The sequence below is a fragment of the Telmatherina bonti genome (assembly GCF_933228915.1).
Source record: "Telmatherina bonti genome assembly, chromosome: 1".
NCBI lineage: Eukaryota > Metazoa > Chordata > Actinopteri > Atheriniformes > Telmatherinidae > Telmatherina > Telmatherina bonti.
Window position 1 is genome coordinate 40,632,054 of NC_136619.1, and position 26,417 is coordinate 40,658,470.

Genomic DNA, 26,417 nt, shown 5'->3' on the forward strand with positions numbered 1-26,417 from the left:
CTGCTCGCTTTTTGTGTTCCAGTTGAGCTCAGCCTTTTGTTTGCTGTTTTGACTGTTGTGATTTGGGTAATTGATGGTGTTTGTTTGTGTTTTTTGCCTTTTAAAGAGTTTGAATTTGATGTAAGCTGCACCCCCTGCCCTCCCATTTGGGCCTGTATTGTTTCTTTTTCTTTCTTTTCTTTTGATATGGGACAATAAAATTTCCTTATTTTTCCTTAATTTCCTTAAAGATCTTATTTTTTGTATGGCATGCTTTTGTTTTATGTAGCGGCCCTGACCCCTAGCCGTAACAGTCAAGTAGACATGATGGAGATGGCTCGCTGAAGTCCAAACTGAGCATCAGAATGAGGAGGAAAGGATGTTTAAGTCACTTCCTTTCAGAAACTTCTGGGATTTTCACACATGAACAACCATCTCTTTGGACTGCAGAGACCTTTTTAAATACATGCTCTTTTAGTCTGATTTTATTCTATTTCCTTATCTTATTCTATCTGTAATCTCTTATACATTTGGAGCGGGAGGGAGGGGTTATTTATATATTCTATTATCATTTAATCTGTCATTTTTATCCTTAAACTCCAATCTCTTATTTGATAATTAATCTGTTTTTGCTGTCTCTTAGTCTTTTGTTCTTAGCTCCAGTGCTTCCTCCGGGGGGTCTCCATGCTGGGTGATATGAACTTCACTGGCTGTTGGATCTATTTAATTGGAAGCCAGGCATGTTGGAGCAGGGATCCATGGAAAACCTGCAGGACCGACTTTGGGCTCCTCTGATCTAGTTTCATTTACATTGCTGAGTCTGATTTCTTAGTCAGTCCATAATAAAGACATCTTTGTTGCGACTCCCTTTTATTAGTTCGACTCTCAGCTTCACCGGTGTGTAGCTGCAGAGATCAGCAGGTCATCTGATGAGGGTCTCCACCTTGACGTTCCAGGTTCAAACAACAAGCATGTTCTTTTCCCTCCGAGAGGTAAACAGAACGGAGCGCTGACTCGTAGGAATAATAAAATTACAGTTTGTATTTGCCCAGCAGGGTGGGAGCGTTACCTTGACTCTGAATGGGTTTCTTTTAGAGATCTCCAGATCCCCACCCTCCACACTCACCCCAGCCTCTGCATGAATCCCAGCTCTTTTTACTGAGGATATTCTGCACCTGTTAATGGAAACTTTAGGATGTTGCTAATCATGTGCAAGAAGCACAGTTTGTTTTTAGCCTGCCTGACGAGCAGTCAGGTGATGCTTTATTTCAGCTACCTGCCACTCATCTCAGGAAATCACAGTGACTTCTGACCCCTTAAGGATTTGAAGACTTATCTGAAAACTAAACATCTTGTTTGACATCTGTCATGTGCAGTTTGTGTGCAAACCTCCTCCTCCTGGATTGTTGCTGTAAAAACAGACTTTCAAACGAAACGTTGATGCCATATTTAGCCAACACTGATATTTGATTGGGACTGGTGAGCTGTCCAGGGTGTACCCTGCCTGTCGCCCAAAGCCGGCTGGGATAGGCTCCAGCTTCCCCGCGACCCTGAATTGGAATAAGCGGTTCAGAAAATGAATGAATGTATGAATGATATTTGATTGACGGCTTAGAAAGTGGCAAATTTCTTCAAACTCTTTAAATGAAGACATCAAGTTCTCTGGTTGAGGTTCATAAATGTAGGTAAATCTTTCTGCATCTGTTGGATGTTTAAATGTTAAAAAACTAAAACAAAAAAAGCAGGAGATATCAGAGGTTGAGTGTCCAGGAGCTACTCAGAGAAACTGGACACTAGATGGTGCTTCTGCTGCAGTGTATTTCAGCTCCTCTCAGCTGCACATGGAGGAATAATGAGCCAAAAGCTGCAGAGTTTGACTTTTTGATCTTAAGAAAGCTTCTATAAATCATCAGAGGAGACTTAAAAAATATGCATATATACTTGAAGGTCATGTCAAATGATAAAGACAAAAAACAAATGACACAAACAGACTCTTTATATCAGATTAGTAAGCAAATACTGTCACTGTGCATCCTTGGAATTAACTATGAAACCTATTTTAATAAATTGTCAATTTTTTGAGAAGTTGACATGCCATGACTGAGTCAATATCCTGAAGTGAATACAACCAACTTCTTGTTAGGCTTTATTGTCAGATTAAATGTGCATGTTTTTGCTTTCTTGAGTTTTCGCTTTTAGACAATATTTAAAATGAAAACAGCGTTAAGAACAATCATTCATAAGTCCAGCTTCTGAGGAATCTGAAGTATTAAAGCAGCACAAAACCAGACCAGAATTCAGAGAAATCTGTATGGAGAAAAAAAACACACAACAAAACAGACAAATAAAATAAAAACAAGCAAAAAATTACAAAAACAATATAAAGGAAAAAAAAGTGCAAATAAGTTACTCGAAATAAGACATCAGAACACAGCAAAAACAAATAAACACAATAAAAATAAATCTCTAAAAATTGATGAAATGCTTATATAAGTGAAAGATTAGTACAAAATGATAAAAACTGATAGATGTTCTGCGAATAAAACCTGCACAAATAATAAACAATGACATTACTATATAAACTGTTTTCTTAAAACAGCTGTGTTAAACATGAATCGTCTAACTAGTAACGTCGGTTGATCATTTCAAGTTTATGAAATTTAACTATAATTTTCCAATGTAGAAAGTGGACCGTTAGCGGAACTATAAAAACTACATGTTTGCGACCGGACCCCAGACACAGACGGACTTCCTTTCCACGGTTTCTTGCTGGATAACGATAGCTTTCCCAGAGTTTTTAGCAGAATAAATTAAGTTTCTCGACACTTTATTATCGTTTTGAGCCACCAAACAACTCTAGTGTATGTATATAAATATTTCTATTATAAACTCATCGAGTTGATGTTGCGTCACGAACGCTAAACCACGTGGTTCGTTAGCTAGCCGATGCTAACATACCGTGAACAAACATCTGCCGTCACTGCAGACTTAAACAGCTAATAACAATATAATACTATGTACATAATACGCAGCATACATTTATATAAAATGTAAAGAAAGAGAGATTCTCAACCCATTCTGTTTAGCTCGTGCTAATATACCTGTCTGTTGGCCATCAACACGTTTTCCTGCGTTAGTTTGAGCCAATGGAGAATTCTGTTTAAAGATGAACCTGGTGTAACTAACTTAAACGTTATTTTCTAGATTTATAATCTTATGCATCTGAAACTATCACATAAGATTAAGTATCCAGCTTGAAGACAACCAGAGCAGGAAATTTATGAGCAAAGATTTGGTGATATATTTTTTGCTGTTCCTGCAGTTTAATGGAATCAGATTTGTTTCAGAATCTCCAAGCAAAACATTTTAAAAACTGAAGCAAAAAACAACAATTAAAACCAAAACTTTCTAAAACTTAAGTAAAATAAATTACCTCAAAATAAAAAATTATCAATCATCGTTAAAACTATTAGGCTTTTATTTCGTTAAATTGAGTACTTTTGTTTCAGTTTCTCTCCTCTCTCTATTTTGGTTGTGCTTCACAGTCTTTGGTTTTGATTCTTGATTGTTTGGTTTCATTTCTGACACAAACCTTTCAGGGGCGCATTCTGATTGGCTGGTGAGTTTTTGAGAGACAGTGAAATAAGGAAGATGTGGTTAGATTTTGGGGTTGATCCGGATCATCGTCTGGATCCAGGAACGGGCTGATAGTGATCTGTTTGCCGTGACAGCTGCTAAGATAATGCCCAGAATCACTGGTCAAAGAGAAATAAAAGAAAGAAAAATTAGACAAATGCAAATTTCTTCAATAACTTCAGGACTGTTTCAGCTTCATATCAGGGAATGTTTCCAAGGTCACTGGTTCTGAACGAGAGGTGGCATCTATCCCCATCATGTTAGCTTGAAGTAAAGCATGGGCTTGGTATCGGGGTGTCGGGCTGTTTGGGGTTTTTCTCAGGTGAATGACGCTATCGCAGGAGCCCTGGAGATCTACAATCCCGCAACTTTTAGATGAAGCCATCTCTGACACACCTGGATCAAATGAATGTCTGGTTTCCAGGCAGAGCTGCATGACATCTCAGACATTTGGTTCAGGTGTGAAGCAGAAGGGATGCATGTAAAGGTTGCAGGATGGTGGATCTCCAGGACCGGACTTTGGCACCCCTGCCGTACTGCACCCCCGAGGTCTGAGCTCTGTCAGTGCTTCTGGATTGATTTTTTTTTATTATTATTTTTTTTATTTAAATCTTACTTTATTTCTTAATTTTATTTTGTTTTTATTATTTTAAACTTAATATCTTTCCATTAAACTACCATTGTTTTAGTTTTCCCAGTGTGACTGTGAGGACGCTGTATGTGTGTTTGTACGCATGCCAGGATATATGTCATGTACGTGTGACGTGTTGGTTAGTAGTCTGGGGGACTTTATGGATTAAGACGTGTTTTTATGTTTCTAATGTCAAACATTTTTGTATAAAAAAGACTGATAGAAAAAGACTTAAAATCAACACGAGTGTGTATTTGAAGACCCGAGTTCTGAAGCTGGAGAAATCCAGAGCAGAGTTGAGTATTACAGCAGGATTTTACCTGCTATGTGGATGAAACTGTCTCTTTCTGAAGAAGCAGCCCAGGGACTTTAATGTCTTTGTGAAAGAAAAATAAGCTAAAATAGACTTTAGTTTTTTTCTGATGGTGTGCTTTCATAGCAGAAGGATGCCTGAAAGGTCAAATAAAAACCAGAAAAGCAAAGACAGAACATGAAGAACAAACTTAAGATAGATGGCAGGCATAAATACAGCAGAGTTTAAAAAGCCGTGACGACCTTGAAGCGATCTGTTTTCCTGATCTGTTCAGCAGAAGTCTAAACTCTGAGCTTTCTGCGTTTCACGTTTTCCCTGCAGGTTGATGGCCCGTCTCCTTCCTCCCGTCCCGTCGGATCTCAGCTCCTTCCTCTGCTCGTTGCTTCCCTGCGGGTTGGCTGTAGGGCCGTCCCAGCTCTGCCGGGGTCGGCTGGGGCTGTGGTGGGTCGGCCGCCCGCTGGAGGCGGGCTCCGTGCTGGGGAGGGAAGTGGACGCAGAGTGGACCTCCGCCAAGTATCGCTCTGACTCGCTAACCCAAAGCAGCGAAATCGCCACCAATGTGGAGTCTAGAGCAGCTCAGTCTGGCAGCTCAGAGAAAGAAAAGGTAAAAAAAAAAATCATCTGTAGGATTTAATTTTACTTTCATGTTGATCATTGACTGTAAAGGAATTTAGATTTTGTCTTTATAATTTGAAAAACCTCTTAAATATCGCGAAAAGGTTTCTTCCTGTCATGAGGTGTTTTTTTCCCAGATGTGTCGATATAGAAGTAAATCACAAGAGTGTTATGCTTTCATCACAGTTATGACTCACCTGACGCGACGTAGGGGGTCATGTGACCAGTTCATCTCAGGTAAAGGTGGCGCGGTGTGTATGGACCATAGACTGTATAAAAAGATGGGCGGAGCCTCCGTGACATCACCCGTAGGTTTCTGAAGAGCTGAAGTGAAGCTCGGTGGGCGGTTCCTACCGTCGCCATCTTGACAGGGGCATGCGTGTCGTCTCACCCGGAAAATAAAAATTTTGGGCAAAGAGGTGGAGCTGAGAGGGGGCCTATGACCATCATGGTGGATGATTGACATCGAGCGAACTCCGAGCTTTCTGTAGCTAAGAGCTAACCAAGCTAACCCGGAGATAACGGGAGCTAACCAGCTAACGGAGGTAAGCGGGCTAAAGCTAAGTCACGGTGTTAACCGGCTAAAAACCGCGGTTGTTCAACGTTCTTCCGACTTGAAGCGGGAGATCAGGTACCTGTCAATCAAAAGGACACGCCTCTAAATATGCAGAATATCGAGATTATTATTTTTTATTCCAATATTTTTTTTTTTTTTGCAAATCTAGGTGTAACGGAAACGCAACTTGAAAGCACATAACGAGTTATTTATAGAATTTAACTGAACAAAATCGTTCCTGTAAGACATGGCTGCTAAATTTGGCCTTTTAATGGCCGCAGTCTGGCAGGTTTTTAATATTTCCCTGCTCCAACACACCTGACTCAAACTAATGGTATAAAACTTCATAGGATGTATTCATATTATGAACTGGCTTTCACTATGTTTTCTTCCTGTCTGTAAAGCGTCTTGAGATGGCAAGCTGGGTGTTTTAACTGCTCACCTCAGCGTTTCTCTGCATCTGCCTTCATCTGAATATTTAGCATTTAGCTTGCTGAGCAGTGGTCACCTCCTCTCTGCATTTATCATCAGACCTGAACTCAGAGCTGCACCTGAACAAAAACAGAAACCACGGTCTGGATCCATTCTGTCAGGCTGTGGAGTCAGCCTTGAGCTCGTTTCATAACCACGTCTCAGTCTGATGCAGTTTTTGTTCCGACTGCAGACGCCCGGCAACTGCAAGCCGCTCTGCTTCATTAAACGCCGACCCCGTGGGAAGATAATGAAGTGGTCCTCGCAGTTTCCAACGAATGTTCAAGCGAGGACAAGTTGAGGAGCAGCAGTCAGCGGCGTTTCACAGAAGAAAAGATGTATCAGTGATAATTTACATGAGCCCTGCAATCAGCGCACATTCAAAGCTCCGTCTGCTTGTCTGAGCCCAACGTGGATGCTAATGACTAGCATTAATGTAAAATGACACTTTTTTTCCAGGTACCGAACTCATTACATGAGTATTTGGACACTGTAAATGGAAAACAGCTCATTTTTAATGTGGCAAAAATATGTAAATGAAAATAAACGGTCTGTTTTTGGTTTTTTAGGAGCTGATGGGAAAATCGGCTTCTGTCCAGAGAGCCATCTGGATCAAGTAAGTAGACACAGTGGAAGAAAGTATTCTGCTTGTTTAGTTATGTAAAAGTACCACAGCAGTGGTGTAAAAATAATCCGTTTCACATCAGAGAAGAACAGAACTTTACTGGTACAACAACAAGTCCAACAACTCTGGATTTATGAAGCTACAATTTAGCAGAATTTCATATTTACACATGAAAACTACAAAAAAACAAGGTGTTGAATGTGAAAACTACGATCTGCTCTGACTAGAAGCTCCTGGAATATCTGATGTGAGACTATTAATGCTGCGATAGAGCAGTGTCTGCAACCTTTCCCCCCTAAAGAGCCATTTTTAGTGTCAGCCCGGCTGAATAAACATCATTTAGAGCTGCTAATGACCTTTCTACACAAGACAATAGGTATTTACCTCCGCTATGGAGGTTATGATTTCACCAGCGTATATATCTTTGTTTGTGTTCAAGAATACTCAAGAACGGATGGATCTTTATGAAATTTTCAGGACTTGTTGGAAATGTGAAAAAAATTATGGTGATCCGGATCATGGATAATGCTGTCAAAACACTTTAAATAAGAAATATTAGCGCTTAAAAACGAGTTTTCCTATTGAAGGCATCTTAAATATCTTAACTTCCAAGTTTGAGCTCAACAACCGCCCCATTTCTGAGGGTTTGCTTGTGTGTGATATAGTTTATATCTCACCAGCCGTTTCTTTTGTTGCTGGCTGCATCTCTGCTTCGCCATCTGCTGCTCCAGGCTGTAGACTCGGAGGTGTCCCGATAAGAAAAAAACTGCCCTAGATTTCTCTCCTACAGCGTGAAATTGGAAAAAGAGTTACACTAACATTGGAATCGCCTGTGATGTGACTGTAGTCGCTCCAGCTGAAATGATCGTTTTTCCTGTTATAGCTCAGTTTTTTTTGCCCATTTTTCTGCTCTTTTCATTTGTCAGTCGAAGCTTCCTGCTGATCAGAAACATTCTCACTTCTCTTTGGGTTTTTTTCCCCGCCAGCTTTGCCTGCCAGGTGCCAGGCCCAGCCCAGCAGAACGTGGCGGTACAGTGTGCATGTGGTGGTGTGTGTGAAGGGGAGTGTGTGGACGTGTGTCTGCGTGTGTGTCAGGACATCCAAGCCGGATCAGAGCTGCTGTTGTACGATGATGCTGCAGTAAAAGGTCAGAAAACGGACCAATCGGATGACTCGGCTCGACGCACAGGTGAGACCGAAGAGAGTTTCAGAGTTTGAACAGATCGGTTATTTGCCTTTTAAGCAAACAAGACATTTAGCATTAAAAATGTAACTAGATATAAAGTTAGTGAAAAAATACTGTTTTCTATTAGTATCTAATTACTGAAATAGCTTTAATGCTTGTGTTCCTTTATAATAAGCCATTTATATCGACTAACTGCGGGTCCACATGCGTGGCAGCTGCCTTATTTCTGCCACCATGCCTGCTACGGTGTCTCTGAAGGGACACACAACTGTGTGAAGTGAGACCCTCTTTGAGCTTTAACACTGCAGTACAAGCTTTGTTTGATGCTGTAGTACTGTTTAGGTTACATAATGTCAGAGAAGTATCATGGAAGACAACAGTAAGGGTGTGATGGTACTTGTATTTGCATATTTTTGGGACGGCCTTTGGCGTCACGGCTAGCTGTAGATTCCAGGAGAAACCAGAGCTTCTGAACCGTCTTCTGTCATTAAAATCACATGTTTGGGAACACTTCGGCTTCACTGTGAAATATGTGTTTCCTGACTCGGGGTTCTCTGCGTTCTGACACGTTTTTTCTTTTTCTTTCTACAGATTGTATACGTTTTTATAGGTTGTGTACACAAAGTCAGAATCAGAAAGACTTTTATTGCCATTGTCTTTGAACAATTCACAGACTAGGAACTTGTTTCAGTGATAAGGTGCTGAATAATAAAAATAATAATAAAAACACTGAATAATACAAAAGTAGAAATACAGCTATTTTACAACTATTTTACAAATAAGGTAAGGGCATGCAGAGAAATGAACATGTATACATACATTTTTTTTTGTTAAAAATATGTAATAAAAGTAAAGGTAAAAGTAATCTTGTAGACATGCAGATATGTAGAGTATAAACAGCAGCATCTGAACAACCGTGCAAAGTCTGTGGAGGTGTGCGTGTACCTGTATGTGTTTTTAAATGTCTAAAGCACTTTGTGCTATGTTTTTATCATATGAAAAGGGGCTTTATAAATAAATTTGATTTGATGTACCTGAACAAAGACAAGTGGGTCAGATGGAAGCAGCTGTAGCTCCGCCCCCTTCATATGTAAATGAGAACGCTCTCAATGAAAACTTGTTGTGGATGAACTGTGCTAAAATCACTACGAAGAGCATGATGGTTTTTTTTTTTATTTTTTTTTTTTTTATTCCTGCAGCGTTGAAAGTGTTTCTATTTATGAGAAATATTTATCTGTTTTATCCCTGAAACATCCCTTTTTATAATCTGCAGTTCAGATCCTGTTAATTTAAACAGAGAGGACACGTCTTCCTTCATACCATCCTTTTGGTTTCATTTTAAATGTCTTTCTGCATGTCTATGTTCCCACTAAAGTCCAGCAGTTTCATGTTTTGTGTTGGTTTCCTTACAAGCTGCGTACTGAGCCGGGAGTCTGGCGTACCGTTGCATCCCTAGTACAACGTTGCAAGCAAGGCATCTAGATTGGTGATTGGACTGAACTGCATAGGGTAGAGGTACTCACTTTGGCCCTACGGGGGGGACAATACAGCAAGTTTTCTATGTATCCCTGCTCCAACACAGCTGACTCACACCGAGTCATTGTCCAGAAGCTGATAGGCTGTTAGATCCATCAGGTGTGTTGAAGCAGGAATACATGGAAAACCTGCTGGATGGATCCGAGATGTTGTGCAGGTTTAAAGCAGCAAACATGTCCCTGCATTTCTTTTTAAATACATCTTTTATTCCACAACAAGCTTTAGATAAACTCTAAAGAGACGAACTTCTGGAATCTGCTGATTTTTACTTAATTTAAAGGTAAAATATGTAAGAATTCTTGACATCTGGTGGTAAAAATGAGCCTAGAAATGACTTCAAATGCTAAAATCCTTCTGGACAGAAACATGTTTTCATCTGCGAGTGGAACCCGTGGTTCTCCAGCTGGCTGTTCCACAGACGAAGACCGTTGTAGTGCTACCAGACGTTTTAGTTCTAACTTTTCGGCCGGTACCGGTACCTCAGAGTCCACCAGGGCTTCTAACTGGGAGCTCAGGTACAGTACCAGTCAGAAGTGTGAACAAACTTTTTCATTATATTTAATGGAAAAGTGTGTCCAAACCTTTGACTGGTGTTGTAAATAAGAAGGCTCAAGACTATAAGAACATAATAAAAAAACTAAAATAATGAGATGAAATGAAGAACCTCACAGCTCTGCAGGAAAATATGAAGTTGGCGCCGCAGATTAATGGCGTTAATATAAACCATCTGAAGCCGTTATAAAAGCTGACCGCGGTTGCTTTGCCTAATATCCTTTCCTTTTCTCCACCTGCTACATCTACCTCCACTGTGTAATCATTTGTGGAATTAAGATCTCCAAAACTTTCTTTGTTATTAACTTTTATGATTACAGCCTCGGTTATAATTAAAGGAATTGTGCAACACGAAGGGGCGAGCGGAGAAACGTCTTCACTCATCTGCTTACTGATTACGTTCCGGCATCCATTATTTTCAGCTGAGGTCTTCAGGAGGAAAACAAAAAACCTCCAGAAAGCAAAAAATGAAGTCAAAACAAAATGAAGGCGAGAGATGAATAATCAGAGGAGGAATAATTTCTTTCAAAACACAAAATGATTCATTTAAATCAGAAAACACACACACATTAAAGCACATTAGTTTTAAAGCAAATAAGATGCTCTCCAGCTCTGCTAATCCTTTATTATTTCTGCTTTGTGGAGCTTTTATGCTCTGTGATTGATGGGATGTTAAGGAGGAGCTTCATGCAGAAATACCCAGCAGCAACAGACTCTGCATGTCTGATTAAAAGTGTGCTCTTGTAGCGCGCTGATTCAAACACTTTCAGCCTATAAATCTTCAATGCCTCTTCAAAACAATTAGAATTACTAAATTAAATATAATCGGATAAGAAGTCATTGATCCCTGCAGGGAACATACAATGTTGTCTTATTAATTAGATTTAAAGACAGAAAACGGTTATATTTGGAAGAACACAATAACAAGGAGATAAAAGAGGCTTTGAAATAAATGAATAAAATGATGAAAGGACTGAACGAATCAACGAAAAACGAGATGAACATTAGATTTCTTTCAGGGGAACAATACAGAAGCCAGATCCTAATTTTAAGCTAGATGCTGTAAAAGTTGTACATGTAAATATTTAACAACAACACATAAAAAAGAATTTGTATCCAAGTTTAATGAGGAAAATAAACTTTATCATTTTGTTTTCCAGACACACAGAAAGCACAAAGTGAAATAAACCAAATGAAATGATACAGAATAGGGTCAGTTTATATTAATAACCTTAAGTAAGTAAAATTGGCTAATTTTTGTGACCATTAAGATCCATTTAGACTAAATATTCACTTTAAATAAGCTACAGTAACTCTTCCATTCCAGCCTTCTCTATGCACGTCTTTCCATAGATTTTCCTCTCTTGCACCACTTTCAGCAAGTTCTAACTTCCGCAGACCAAAGATGCTGCAAAAAGGCTGCAGTTATGGACATGCTTTAATCTTACTGTATGATTTTATTATTGTTACAGTCACTGAAACCTTCACACATGTTTCTCAAATGAACGACTTATTTGCAGGTTTGCAGAGAACTTGATCAGAAGTTTAATCTGAATCAAGTGTGTTGCAATAGTAAGCAAATAAAATAAGCAGGGTAGGATTCCCCGGGGACCAGGAGGGTTACACTGTCACCACAATATCAGAATATCTCCAGCTCTAAACAAGTGAGGGCCGAGGGGAGAACCAGGGGATACCCCACCGTCAGAAGAGGAGGATCTTCACATATAACGCTGTTTAAATCAAACATTATAAAGATTGGTTGTTCTTACTCAGCACCAAGAAAACTCTTAAGAGCAGCTTTAGTGAAATAATTGGCCTTTAACCCCTTAATGCCTTAATTTACTTGCAATTATATAAACACAAAGTAAATATGGGAATTAAAAAAATCTGGAAAAAGATAACAAAAAAAATGGAAAAAAAGAACTAAGTCTTTCATAAAAATAGATAACATAAAATTAAATACATAAATATAAGTGCATAAAATAAAATAGGTCAATTGAATAAAAAATAATGAATAAATTTGCCACAAATTTGTGACACCAGTTCGTTTGTTCGTAATCCAGGACTTAAAACTACATTGATAAACCCTCAAACCTCAAAATATTGAGTTTACAGAGCTATAAAACATGAGAAAAATGATGAAATATTATTTTTTCTGTACTTAAAAGGTTAGTATGAATAAAAATGTGAATGTCTTCTTGATAAATTCTGGTGGTGTTTGATTTACTTTCTTTCTTTTGGACAGAAGACAAAGTGAATCCAACAACAGTTACAGAGACTGAATTTATCAGCAACACAGTCGTTCATGAAAACCCAGACAAGAAAGAGAAGAAACGACTTCAGGAGGACGAGGTAGAACAACACAGAGACTCTCACAGATGCCAAAAGAGGAGTCAACCACCGACATGCAGCAAGAGGAGGAAAGTTAAGTCCGACCCATCTGAGTTGAGTCCTGACTCAACAGCAGTCCGACACTCGGACGGTGTCTCTGCTGCTGTGGACAGACAGTTAAACTCCAGCTCTGTGGACAAAGAGACAGACTCCAGAGGACTTCTTGCTCCTCCCGCCCTCCGCTCCAGCTCCCGCCTGGCTGCTAAACCACGACGCGTTCACACCCTGACAAACCGGGTGAAACGCAGCGCTCCTCCATCTGAGAAAGGATGCATCGAGGAACAGACCGGAAGCTGCTCAGAGGACCCCGTAGACTCCTCAAACACACCCCACCCTGAAGCTGAGTCAAACAGGACAGAATGTCCAGCTGATGGGACCCCTGGATGCGAAGTGGACATCAGAGAGAGACGCTACAGATGTTCCACCTGCGGTAAAAAGTTCTACCAGATGGGTCACCTGAAGAAACATCAGTTCAGCCACACAGACAAGAAACCCTTCACCTGTCTAGACTGTGGGAAAAGCTACACCTCGACAGAAAGCTTCAGAGCTCATCAGGTACCTCCGTCTTTTTTTTAAGTCTTCTTCAATTCTGCAGCACAAAGTTTGAAATGTAAAATGAAGCCAGTGCTTTTTGCACTTGCATTGCAGAAAAATAAAACCACAGGTAGGTGAATTGATGCAAACAGAAGGAAGAAGTATATGGTGCTTTTGGTCTCAATCACAGGTGTCGAACTCCAGTCCTCGAGGGCCGGTATCCTGAAGGTTTTTGTTGTCTCCATGCTCCTGACCAAAACTTAAAAACAGGTTGAGAAGAAGCTGCTGGATCCATTTGATTCGAATCAGCTGCGTTGATAGAGGGAAACAACAAAAACCTGCCAAAATCACTCGAGGACTGGAGTTTGACACCCCTGGTCTAAATGGGTTTCTAAGGGTTTCTCACTGCACCAAGTCTAGATGACTGCTGGTTTCAGAGCAAGCGGCAACCTCCGGCAGTTAAAAGTGAAGCCGATGCGAAAGTACCAAAAACTGCAGTTCCCCCTTCATCCACTAGGGGCTGCAAAACAGAGCAAATCCCCATAGACTCCCGTGTTAAAAAGACCAACTTCACAGCAGAAATAAACATGTTTACAGCAGAAATAAACATGTTTACAGTCTGGTGCAAAAATCCATTTTAGGTTTAATAGGTCAGGTTTACCTCCATGACAACTCTGCGGGGTGGTCATTTTTTTCTAACTCGGCCGTTTAAAAGTAATTTAATCTAAAAATTTGGCATATTTAGGGGCGTGTCCTTTTGATTGGCAGGTACCCAATCTGCCGCTGCAAGAAAGCAGAATGTAGCACAACCGCGGTTTTTAGTTGGTTAACAGCGTGACTCAGCTTGAGCCTGCATACCTCCGTTAGCTGGTTAGCTCCTGTTAGCTCCAGGTTAGCATTAGCTATAAACAGGTAAACAGACGTCAATCATCCACCCCGACACTTAGAGCCCCACCGCAGCCCTACTTCTTTGCCTATTTTTGTCTTTTCCGGGAACAGACGAAAGGCGTGACGCTGCCAAGATGGTGACAGTGGATGAGCTTTAGTTCAGCTCTTCAGAAACCTACGGGTGACGTAATGGAGGCTCCGCCCATCTTTTATATATGGTCTATGTTAGCAGTATAGTGCTAGTAGCTCAGTTTACACATGCTGTTACTGTAATGTTTCTCTTGAGTTGGTAACTGATCCTCCGGAATCCTTCACAGTCCAAGTCAAGCTATGATCAGAGGTCACACTTTACTAAAATCATAAAATAATCAGTTCTCTGGTGGAAAACGTACATTAATTTTGTCAAGATTCAGCTTCTACACTTAACAGCTCACATAGAGATGAATATAAATGTGTGATAATCTGATGTTTCACAGGAAGAAGTGTTTGGTTCCTCTTCGGCTCACTGTCTTTGTTCCAGCTGGTAACTCTGTGTAACTTTTCAGCTGTGGTCTGAAACCGCAGATCGATCAAAACGTCAGATTCAGAGTGACTGACATGAAGGGAGGATATTTGCAGCTGATGCTTTAGCTGAAACATTTTCTGCCATCCACAGGAGCATAAACAGCACTTGACAAAGCAAATGGGTTCGGAATAGCACACTGGTGTTTTATTCTGTCGTTAAAAGGGACTTTTCTTCCTTCCAGACATCTCCCTTGATGTTTAGGAGCTTAGTCATCATGCCAGGTAGCAATTTTCCCGTCCTGGCGATGGATAACAATGGCAGTGATGCTTGCATGTATCATTTCAAATAATGATGGAGTTTATTTTCAGATGAGTCACCGCGGTGAGCGTCCGTTCTCCTGCCCTCACTGCGATAAAGCCTACGGCCTGAAGCGAGACCTGAAGGAGCACATGGTCCTGCACACCGGGGAGAAACCTTACACCTGTGAGCACTGTGGCAAAGCCTTCGCACGCCGCCCGTCCTTGCGCGTCCACCGCCTCCTTCACTGCAGCAGTATGATCTACATGCAAACCCCAAAGGTAGCTCCAAAAGCTATCCGTCAAGTAATTCTCCTCTCATATCTGGTGGCAGGAACAGATGATTGCAGATTTAATTAGAAGAGCAATATGCAGCTAAATGGATTCATTTCTCGCCCCTGTACAGTATTTCTCCTGAAACCTGCAGGAATATTTAAGCACTGCTTCTTCTTTCCCCTTAAGCTATCCCAGACTTTCACATAACATCTTTAAATATGCATGCAAGTCTTGTATTTTCCTCCCAGAGCATAGTATTCAAAAATAGGGATAGAAGACAACCTGCTGCAACTTATTTTGGTTTTCTTTCCCCAGATGCAGTGCACAGTTTGCCCCAAGCTGTTGGCCAACAGCAACTCCCTGAGGAATCACATGAAGCTCCACTCGGGGGAGAAGCCTCACATCTGTCAGCACTGCGGGAAGTGCTTCAGTCAGAAAGGTAATGTTAGGAACACAGGTGTGCTCCTGCAGCTGCAACAAGCTGATCAGTCGGCTGAGATCAGCTTCATGCTGCTGTGGCCAGATGTTTGTCTGACAGCAGGGCTTACTGAAGCCAACAGGTTGCACGAACCCCCAGGGACATGAAGCAACGCGTACGGCCAAGGAAGTCTCAGATAACAGGCAATGACTGGTGTGGAAATTTTGTTAGATTTGCATTTTATTTTCCCCACTTTGTTTTTATCTTTTAGACTAGAATTTATTTTTTAAAGAAGAAATAATCCAATGATTGTTTAGTTTTTTCATTGGGTTTAAAAAAAATGGCTTTAAAGACAGCAAAAGTACTCACCATCTTGTTAGCGTGCACCTGCTGGAGCCAGATGATGCAAAGTGGCTCCACATATGTCATTTATCTCTGAATGTCTGTTCCTCACACTGAAAATCTGTTGAGAAGCATTAAATGAGAGAAATACGGATTTTTATTTATGAAAAATAGCAAATTATAATAATGTAAAACTACCTGGTTCAGAAAATCCATGTGATATTTTATTATTTCTACTGTTTTTAACCGAAGGCGTGGCTGACCTTGACTCATACCTGCTCCTCAAAAGTCGGAAGCTTTTTTTTTTTGTTTTAAATGTATTTTTATTTGATTTTATTTATTTATTCATTTTTTTTTTTTTTTTATCTTTATTTTATTTTTTATTTTATTTTGCTTAATCCTGCAACATTGTTTCTCTGATTCTTTCCCCCTAAAGAAAACATTTACATTCCTGGCCTTTTCTCACTGCTTCTGTTCCATAAAAGTGTCATAGTTTATTCAGAGACGTCTTTTACTTGAGGCAAGCGAGTTGCTTCTGTTGTAAGCTGCAGCAAGCTGAAGATTCTTGACTTGCACACATTTATCCTCAAGTCTAAAGAAATACACACGCCATGTTTAAAAATGAAACTGGAGATAATTTTACCGTCGGACGCAGCTGTTTGCTGACCTCTTTTCTCTCCTTTGTGTAACAGTTTACATATAAACATGTCAACAAGGAAAACAAACGAGACGTGCACTTTCCCTCATTTGGGTCGATGTTGATGACGTCTCCATAGCAACTGACTGGGGAAAACAAAGAGCACTTTGAAGTTATGAAGTTGTGTGAAAATACACCCGCTGGCAGTTTGCATTAGAAGACTGATGTCACCGTCGTCTCTGTGCTAACAGAGAGTTTAGTCGAAGGTGTTTTCAGCAGAGCTTTGCATCACTGTTGCCGACAAATCCACTTCCTGGCTTTCTCTGGCAACGTTGAAGTCTCCCTTAGCAACATCAAATTTGCAGCTTAGAAATACACTACCTGGGTATTTTATTAGGGTTACCTTATCACCATCTGGTTGGATCACCCTTTTCCCTTTAGTACTGTCTTCATTCTTGGTGTCACAGGTCGAACAAAGTGTTGGAAACATTCCTCAGGGATTTTCCTCCCTAATGATATGAAGCATCACACAGTTGCTTTAATGCCAGCCTTTCGATCCAAATCGATGTCCGTTTGTTTGGAAAGTAGACTTGATGTGAGCTACTTTGAAAGTACAAATATGGACTGGGCGAAACGACCAAAACCTCATATCCCGATATCGCTCATTTTATATTCCCATAACCATATAAAACTGAGTGATGTTGTGTCAGTCATCAGTTATGTATCAGATGTTGCTAGGCAACAGCAGCAGTGATCTCTTTCCATCTGGGGGAACTATGGCCGTATGACGTTCCACAGGTAAATACCTGCTGCAGCGTTTGGTCTGGAGTTTATTCTGACCTTTTACCTCCACTTGACGCTGCTTTTGCTGCTTTTGCTGCTTTTACTCGTTGTCTCTATTCTTTATTCTGTATTCTTTATCCTGATTCCTGCGCAGGTGATAAAATGAGTTAGTTGTGTCGGAGTCTGTTGTTGGGACTGTGAGCTAGTCTGTTGTCGGTTCCACGCCCGTATTTTTAAATCCAAACCGCATCCATGCCACAGAAATTTCCCTCTTTTAGGAACAAGCTCATCAGTTTGGGTTGGCTGCTCATCTTCTAGTGAATTATCCTGCTCTGAAACACGTCTGCTTCCGTCTTCCTCAATGTTTATGTATCATAGCGTGCATGCCATAAATATTGCAGTAAAGCAGCTTATGGTGGCGTAAACGATAGAGCCTGGTATGAAACGACAGACATTTTATATCATCCAAACGACATATATTGTCATATCGCCCAGTCGTAGTACAGATGAATGCTGATTTGGATCAACGGAGGGAATTTGATTCATTAACAGCGCCGCCTCTGGTTGAGAGTGGGATGCTGCTTTAAAAGGTCTGATTTGTTTGAGAACCCCAGTTTTGGTTCAGACCAGTGTTATACCTATAGACCTTATATGAAAGATGGACGGAGCCTCCGGCGGTTAAAAGTGAAGCCTATGCAGAATTGCATAAAACTGCAGTTCCCCCTTCATCCACTAGGGGCTGCAAAATAGAGCAAATCCCCATAGACTCCCATGTTAAAAAGACCAACTTCACAGCAGGAATAAACATGTTTACAGCAGGAATAAACATGTTTACAGCAGAAATAAACATGTTTACAGCCTGGTACAAAAATCCATTTTAGGTCTAATAGGTCAGGTTTACCTTCATGACAACTGTAGGGGGAGGGAATTTCCTTTGTAATTTGCCCGTTTAAAAATAATTTAATCTCGAAGTTCGGCATATTTAGGGGTGTGTCCTTTCGATTGACTGGTACCCAATCTCCTGCTTCAAGCCAGAAGAACGTAGAACAACAGCGGTTTTTAGCCGGTTAACAGCATGACTTAGCTTTAGCCTGCTTACCTCCGCTAGCTGGTTAGCTCCTGTTATCTCCAGGTTAGCTCGGTTAGCTCTTAGCTACAGAAAGCTCGGAGTTCGCTTGATGTCAATCATCCACCATGACGCTCACAACCCCCCTCTCAGCTCCACCTCTTTGCCCATATTTGTATTTTCCAGGCAAGACGACACGCATGCCCCTGCCAACATGGCGATGGTAGGAACCGCCCGCCGAGCTTCAATTCAGCTCTTCAGAAACCTACGGTTGACGTCATGGAGGCTCCGCCCATCTTTTTATATAAAGTCTATGGTTGTACCCCACTAACTCAACCGAGTCAACAGTCAGATGGACTCTAGATACCCTAAATGCCTAAATTTATTGACAGGTGTAAGTATATTTAAAAAAAACAAAATAATCCAGTAAAATATAAATTAAAAAATACCAAAGAGATAAAGACTATAATAATATAAGACAATTGAAGGATATATAAAAAAATAAACAATAATAATAAAAAACATAAATGTTTATGTCTGCTTTGGGAAAATATGCAAATTTGAGTGCGTGTGTAGGTGATGATGGTTGTGGTAAAACTCATAGGATTCGCTGTAACTCCTTTTAGCCTCCTGTGCTGCGTTTGTGTTCAATAAAACTTTTTGTGTCTCCATGGATGCTTGATAATCGAGGAGGATGAGTCATTTTCATGTTGTGTCATGGTCACAGAGAATAACATAACACATCAATAGAAGTAAATAAAGTAAATCACTTTAGAAATAAAAGCTTCGTGTTTTGTCTCCTCCTGAAAAGTTGTGACAACAGTTTTGCTCAGCATTTATTTTACAGCTGCTGGAAATAAATTTCATCTTTTGTGACTACTTTTTCACCTCCTTGCAATTACATTGCCTTACCTAAAGAAATAAATCTAATACATAACGTGCTCTCTAAAGGTTTTGAGGTAGCCCTGGGTTGGGCAGCACTTTTGTTTCTCTAGACGGCCATATTGACTGAAAGTATAAATGAAAGAAGAGAAAATAATTAAAATATGGATGCAGTGCTGTCTGCATATATAATTGCCTTTAAAATAAAATAATCCACCATCACTGAACACAATCGCGGGCAGTGAAGCAGGCTTTTTCTTTATTCTATTGTATTATAACCTTAAACTTTTTTTCATCTTTTCTCACTTCTCTAAGCCTTTATTGGTCCTAATAGACTCCATTTTTACACACTTCATGATACATTGCAGTTCAAGCAAAGCAGAAATAAAATTTCTGAGTTACATCGCAGAATAATGTGATATTAGCCACTGAACCAAACACTAATGGTGTAAAAAATCAGGAAATTAAATGAAGTTTTATGAAATGAGCACTCTTCTGTGCCGCCAGACGCTGCAGGCGTGACACCGAAACTCTAAACTTGCTGATCTCATATCAGCTCAAATTAAGCACATTAACAAGGAAACAGAGCAGAGTTTTAACAGAAACAAACTTATTAAATGTAAAATCACAAATACACACTCCAGATAAAAAATGTTCCAGTTATTTTTTAGCTGTGGATGCCACAGAAGTTACCGATGTTAATAAATTATGCAGCATTTAGCTCTTATTTTTATTTAATTACAGGTTTATGTAACAGGAACATATACATAAAACATTGCTTCATAAAATTGTACAAAGTAAATGCCTCGCTTAGTTTCACACTTTCCAAATCAAAACAGACAAAACAGTATTGAGTTTTTAAAAAATGCTTAAAATATTAAAAAGGCATACAGTAAAATCAGTATTTACAACAAAAGACAGGAAGCAGCACACAGACAAAGACTAGGAAAGATGTAAGAATAGTTTGTTTGGTGAATTTTAAATGTGTGCGCAGGTGCGTATGGATGTGCGTGGATTATTTGGTTCGTGCATCTTTAAACAGGATCAGGAATTACTGCTTTTAATGTTCCTAACCCAAGACTTTGCTGACTTTCCATTTTAGATACTATTGTTGGTGCGAGCTTGGCAGATGCCTGCTGGCATCAGGTAATCCTCTATTTAGCCATGCCTAAAGAAAAGAACTATAGATGCCTCTGTAATGAACAAGTATAGACCTATCTAACTAGCTATAGACCTATCTCTAACCAGCTATAGACCTATCTCTAACCAGCTATAGACCTGTCTCTAACCAGCTATAGATCTGTCTCTAACCAGCTATAGACCTGTCTCTAACCAGCTATAGACCTATCTCTAACCAGCTATAGACCTATCTCTAACCAGCTATAGACCTGTCTCTAACCAGCTATAGACCTGTCTCTAACCAGCTATAGACCTATCATTAACCAGCTATAGACCTGTCTCTAACCAGCTATAGACCTGTCTCTAACCAGCTATAGACCTATCTCTAACCAACTATAGACCTATCTCTAACCAGCTATAGATCTATCTCTAACCAGCTATAGACCTATCTCTAACAGCTATAGACCTATCTCTAACCAGCTATAGACCTGTCTCTAACCAGCTATAGACCTGTCTCTAACCAGCTATAGACCTATCTCTAACCAGCTATAGACCTATCTCTAACCAGCTATAGACCTATCTCTAACTAGCTACAGACCTATCTCTAACCAGCTACAGACCTGTCTCTAACCAGCTACAGACCTGTCTCTAACCAGCTACAGATCTGTCTCTAACCAGCTATAGACCTGTCTCTAACCAGCTATAGACCTATCTCTAACCAGCTATAGACCTATCTCTAACCAGCTATAGACCTGTCTCTAACCAGCTATAGACCTGTCTCTAACCAGCTATAGACCTATCATTAACCAGCTATAGACCTGTCTCTAACCAGCTATAGACCTGTCTCTAACCAGCTATAGACCTATCTCTAACCAGCTATAGACCTATCTCTAACCAGCTATAGACCTGTCTCTAACCAGCTATAGACCTGTCTCTAACCAGCTATAGACCTATCTCTAACCAGCTATAGACCTATCTCTAACCAGCTACAGACCTATCTCTAACTAGCTACAGACCTATCTCTAACCAGCTACAGACCTGTCTCTAACCAGCTACAGACCTGTCTCTAACCAGCTACAGACCTGTCTCTAACCAGCTATAGACCTGTCTCTAACCAGCTATAGACCTATCTCTAACCAGCTATAGACCTGTCTCTAACCAGCTATAGACCTGTCTCTAACCAGCTATAGATCTATCTCTAACCAGCTATAGACCTATCTCTAACAGCTATAGACCTATCTCTAACCAGCTATAGACCTGTCTCTAACCAGCTATAGACCTGTCTCTAACCAGCTATAGACCTATCTCTAACCAGCTATAGACCTATCTCTAACTAGCTACAGACCTATCTCTAACCAGCTACAGACCTGTCTCTAACCAGCTACAGACCTGTCTCTAACCAGCTACAGATCTGTCTCTAACCAGCTATAGACCTGTCTCTAACCAGCTATAGACCTATCTCTAACCAGCTATAGACCTGTCTCTAACCAGCTATAGACCTGTCTCTAACCAGCTATAGACCTATCATTAACCAGCTATAGACCTGTCTCTAACCAGCTATAGACCTGTCTCTAACCAGCTATAGACCTATCTCTAACCAGCTATAGACCTATCTCTAACCAGCTATAGACCTGTCTCTAACCAGCTATAGACCTGTCTCTAACCAGCTATAGACCTATCTCTAACCAGCTATAGACCTATCTCTAACCAGCTATAGACCTATCTCTAACTAGCTACAGACCTATCTCTAACCAGCTACAGACCTGTCTCTAACCAGCTACAGACCTGTCTCTAACCAGCTACAGACCTGTCTCTAACCAGCTATAGACCTGTCTCTAACCAGCTATAGACCTATCTCTAACCAGCTATAGACCTGTCTCTAACCAGCTATAGACCTGTCTCTAACCAGCTATAGACCTGTCTCTAACCAGCTATAGACCTGTCTCTAACCAGCTACAGACCTGTCTCTAACCAGCTACAGACCTGTCTCTAACTAGCTACAGACCTGTCTCTAACCAGCTATAGACCTGTCTCTAACCAGCTATAGACCTGTCTCTAACCAGCTATAGACCTGTCTCTAACCAGCTACAGACCTGTCTCTAACCAGCTATAGACCTATCTCTAACCAGCTATAGACCTGTCTCTAACCAGCTATAGACCTGTCTCTAACTAGCTACAGACCTGTCTCTAACCAGCTATAGACCTGTCTCTAACCTCTCTTTTATATCCAAGATAATTGAGAAAGTTGTGTTCAATCAGCTTAATGACTTCTTAAATGAAAGTGGAAATCTTGATAAATTCCAGTCCAGCTTTCGACCTCATCACAGCACTGAAACGGCTCTGGTCAAAGTCTTAAATGGTATTAGGTTGAATATGGATTCTGGTCAAGTGTCAGTCCTGGTTCTGCTGGATCTTAGCGCTGCATTTGATACTGTAGATCACATAATTCTGTTGGACAGGCTGGAAAACTGGGTTGAACTTTCTGGATTGGTCCTTAACTGGTTCAGGTCTTATTTAGAAGGCCGGAGTTATTTTGTTACAATGGACAGCTATGAATCTGAGCGAGTGGGCGTGACCTGTGGAGTACCTCAGGGGTCAGTCCTTGGACCTCTTCTGTTTAACTTGTATATGCTCCCGTTGGGTCAAATAATACAGAACTTTAACATCAATTATCACAGTCATGCAGATGACACGCATCTTTATGTGTCTTTGTCACCAGATGACCAGAGTCCAATAGACTTCCTGTGCCAGTGTTTGGAGCAAGTAAACACCTGGGATGAGAGAGAATTTCCTTCAATTTAATGAAGACAAAACTGAGATTATTCTGTTTGGTAGCAAAGAGAAGAGGGTCAGCGTTGGTAAACACCTGGAGACTTTGGCTCTCAAAACCACCAATCAAGTCTGTAACCTTGGAGTGTTGATGGACTGAGATCTGACTTTCAGCAGCCACATAAAATCTTCAATAAGAAGCTTTATACCAACTGAGAAACATCAACAGAATTCAAAGTTTAGTCTCCCAGAAAGATCAGGATAAACTCATCCATGCATTCATCTCCATCAGACTGAATTACTGTAACGGTCTTTTAACAGGACTTCCTAAAAGGAGCATTAAACATCTGCAGCTCATCCAGATGCTGCTGCTGGAGCTTTAACTAGAACTAAGAAGTCTGAACACATCACACCAGTTTTAAAATCTTTACACTGGTTTCCAGTCAATCACAGGATGGATTTCAAAACCCTGCTGATTGTTTACAATTCCCAGAATGGTTTAGGACCAGAAAACATCTGTGATATGTTCAAAGAATATAAACCAAGCAGAGCTCTGACATCCAAAGACTCTGGTCAACTAGTCCAGACCAGAGTCTAGACCAGAGTCTAGACCAGAGTCCAGACCAGAGTCCAGACTAAACATGGAGAAGCAGCGTTTAGCTGTTATGCTGAAAACAAGTGGAATAATCTGCCAGTGGAGATGAAACTTTCACCAAATGTAGAAACTTTTACATCCAGGTTAAAAACATTTCTTTTCTCATGCGCCTGCAGAACATTTGCACAGTAACTTTCTTTGAGTTCTGCTTTTAATTATTTTCATATAATTTATGATTTTATTGTGATTTTGCTATTTGTATTTTCTTTTATGGTTCTTTTCTGTAATGCTTTTAATGTTTCATGTAAAGCATTTTGACTTGTCTTGTACATGAAAGGTGCTATACAAATAAACTTGCCTTGCCTCGTTTACGGACTTAATCTTAGGGATGGCCATATCGATACTTTGGAGCCGTATCGATATGAGGAGCTAAAATGTTGCTTTTTTTTATCATATTTCTGATTTTAATGGTCTTATTTTTCCAATTCACACGTTTATCTGCAGTGTACTCATTTTCCAACAGACTGAGACCACTACTGTCCTCTTAACGTCTTACTTTAATTGTAAATTTATAGGCGAGTTCATTCGACTCAGTTATTGTGGAAAAGAGGCCGGGTCACTGTTGTTTTCCGTCTGCTGAGAAGATGAATCCAGCTGTGATCAATTCCTGCAATCCATGCTCTCATCCATCAAAGTGACAGCATTAATTTACTGTTGAGAGTTTAATCTTCACACATTATTGGACAGATGAATATTCATCCTGCCTACCTCCTCTTCCTCCATTTAAAATGAACAATCTCTGTCTCTTCATCTCAGGGAACTTGGAGTGCCATTTGAGAATTCACAGCGGCGAGAAGCCGTTTTCCTGCCCCGAGTGCAACCAAGGTTTCTCCCAGAAAACAGATCTCCGTCGGCATATGTTCTCCCACACCGGAGGGGGCTTTCTCTGCAGCCACTGTGGGAAGTCGCTGAGGGACCCCCACAGCCTGAAGTCCCATGAGAGACTACACACTGGAGAGAGACCCCATCACTGCTTCGTCTGCGGAAAAGGTGAAAATATTGGACCAAAATGTAAAAGTAGGGATACGGATCCAATTTGTGGCCAAATGGTTTCTCCTCTTCATAGACCAACTCCATTATCACTGGGGTTGTGGCACCAAACCAGTCAAGGATTCTTTGTATAGACCTATGATGCTCCATATCTTCCCCTCTTTCCACTTTCCCAAGATCAAATGAGCACAGTACGTTCAGGTGATAAATCCAGACATCCCTCGCTCCAGTGACCTGCTCCAGCTCCTTCTAGGAAAGTTTGTCCAAGCTTAACATAGCCCAAGACTTTCCCAGTCCAGGAGGGATATAAAATCTCTCCAACGTATCCTTTGTTTTTCTCAGGGGTCTAGAGAAAATCCTCCAAAGACAGGAAACATAGAGGCATCCTAATCAGTTGTCCATTCCTCCTCTGCTTACTTCTTATAATAGGAGCAGTGGTTGGACTCCCAGCTTACCCTTTTATCCTCCATTTATACTCACACAGCATCTATGTGCACCCCGGTTTGCAACACGGTTACGACTAAGTGGTCCCTTGTGATTGGTTGGTTTGTGAATAAGCATTTCCGGATTTCTGGGACTTTTCGTTGAATTTGTTCAGGAAACATAAGGTGTGTTTCCATTACACATAGAAAAACTAAATATCGCAATTAAAAAGCGCTAATCAAAATGCTACATTTTGAGAAAAGTATCGTAAAAGTGTAATGGAAACACTTTTTCGCAGTTACGTGCAATGAACCCGGTTGTTACCTCCGCCGAGGAGGTTGTTTTCCCCGGCGTCTTTTTGCTTAAGATAACTTAAAAGGTTACGGAGGGATTTTATAAATATTTCAAGAGTTGTTGCAAATGTAAAAATGAAGAACTGATTAAATTCTGGTGGTGATCAGGATCACCGTTTGGATCCAGGAATGTTTTAAAAGGATTCTTAAACATTGTGCTTGGTGGAGGTTTCCGCTGTCCGAGTTTCTAGTTTCATATTTAACGAGCAGCTTCGTCCGCGGCAGGGCAGGTTGTGCACGCGGCTGGATCCGAGTGTTTTATTGCCACATATAAAAATGTTGGTACTTTCTCACCACCTCGATCAGCTGTTTTATCAAAACAATCCTTTTTGCCAGCAACAGCAAACACATGGAAGCAGCAACTCCGCTTCATGCTTTCTCCGCGTTAACCACGCCCACCTCCAATGTCCGACCAATCACACGATACTTCTCGCAGCTCCGCAAGAAAAAAGTTCTGCCAGCCCGCTGTGTCAAGAACTGTCCTCAAACACGTCCGCGAGAACAAAATGACGTCATTTTCTTCTCGGAGCCTCGAGAACAAGAAAAAAGTTCTCGCTTCTCGTGGAGTATGTAACAGGCTTAAGCCTCAGTTGTTCAGTGGAAACATTGGTGGTATTATTCTTTTAGCGTTTTGGATGGTAGTAAGCAACTTTACAGTTGTGTATTACGGCTAACACGGGTGTCAACGCTGAACTCAACACTGCCCACTAGGGGACAAATTAACAGAACCATGGCACTTTAAAAGAGGCATGGACACGTGGAAGTATGAGGGTGGCAAAGGTATGACATTCGAGCAAAAAACACCAACATTTCGATAACCTGACCAGATAGATAATTGACTTTAAATCTGACGTCATTTTGTAAATATTATAGTTAATATTAAATTAAACAATATATTAAATAAATATTAAATATTAAATATGTTCTTTTTATGGAGTATTGAAGTAAAAACTTCCTTAGTTCAGTCGTGTCCATACTGATCAAGTGGAA

At 40.5% G+C, this 26,417-nt stretch overlaps 1 protein-coding gene across 1 annotated transcript in view; it reads left to right on the top strand.

Annotated features, from left to right (window-relative positions):
* Positions 1-2,727: 2,727 nt before the first annotated feature.
* Positions 2,728-26,417, top strand: part of znf408 (zinc finger protein 408) — a 28,719-nt gene continuing 5,029 nt past the window's right edge. Inside the window, exons 1-8 of the mRNA XM_079243099.1 lie at positions 2,728-2,840; positions 4,881-5,163; positions 6,771-6,817; positions 7,813-8,015; positions 12,346-13,046; positions 14,787-14,996; positions 15,306-15,429; positions 24,418-24,651. Of these exons, the coding sequence (XP_079099225.1) occupies positions 4,885-5,163; positions 6,771-6,817; positions 7,813-8,015; positions 12,346-13,046; positions 14,787-14,996; positions 15,306-15,429; positions 24,418-24,651 (1,798 nt within the window). The 5' untranslated portion in view covers positions 2,728-2,840; positions 4,881-4,884. The remainder of the gene's footprint in view (positions 2,841-4,880; positions 5,164-6,770; positions 6,818-7,812; positions 8,016-12,345; positions 13,047-14,786; positions 14,997-15,305; positions 15,430-24,417; positions 24,652-26,417) is intronic.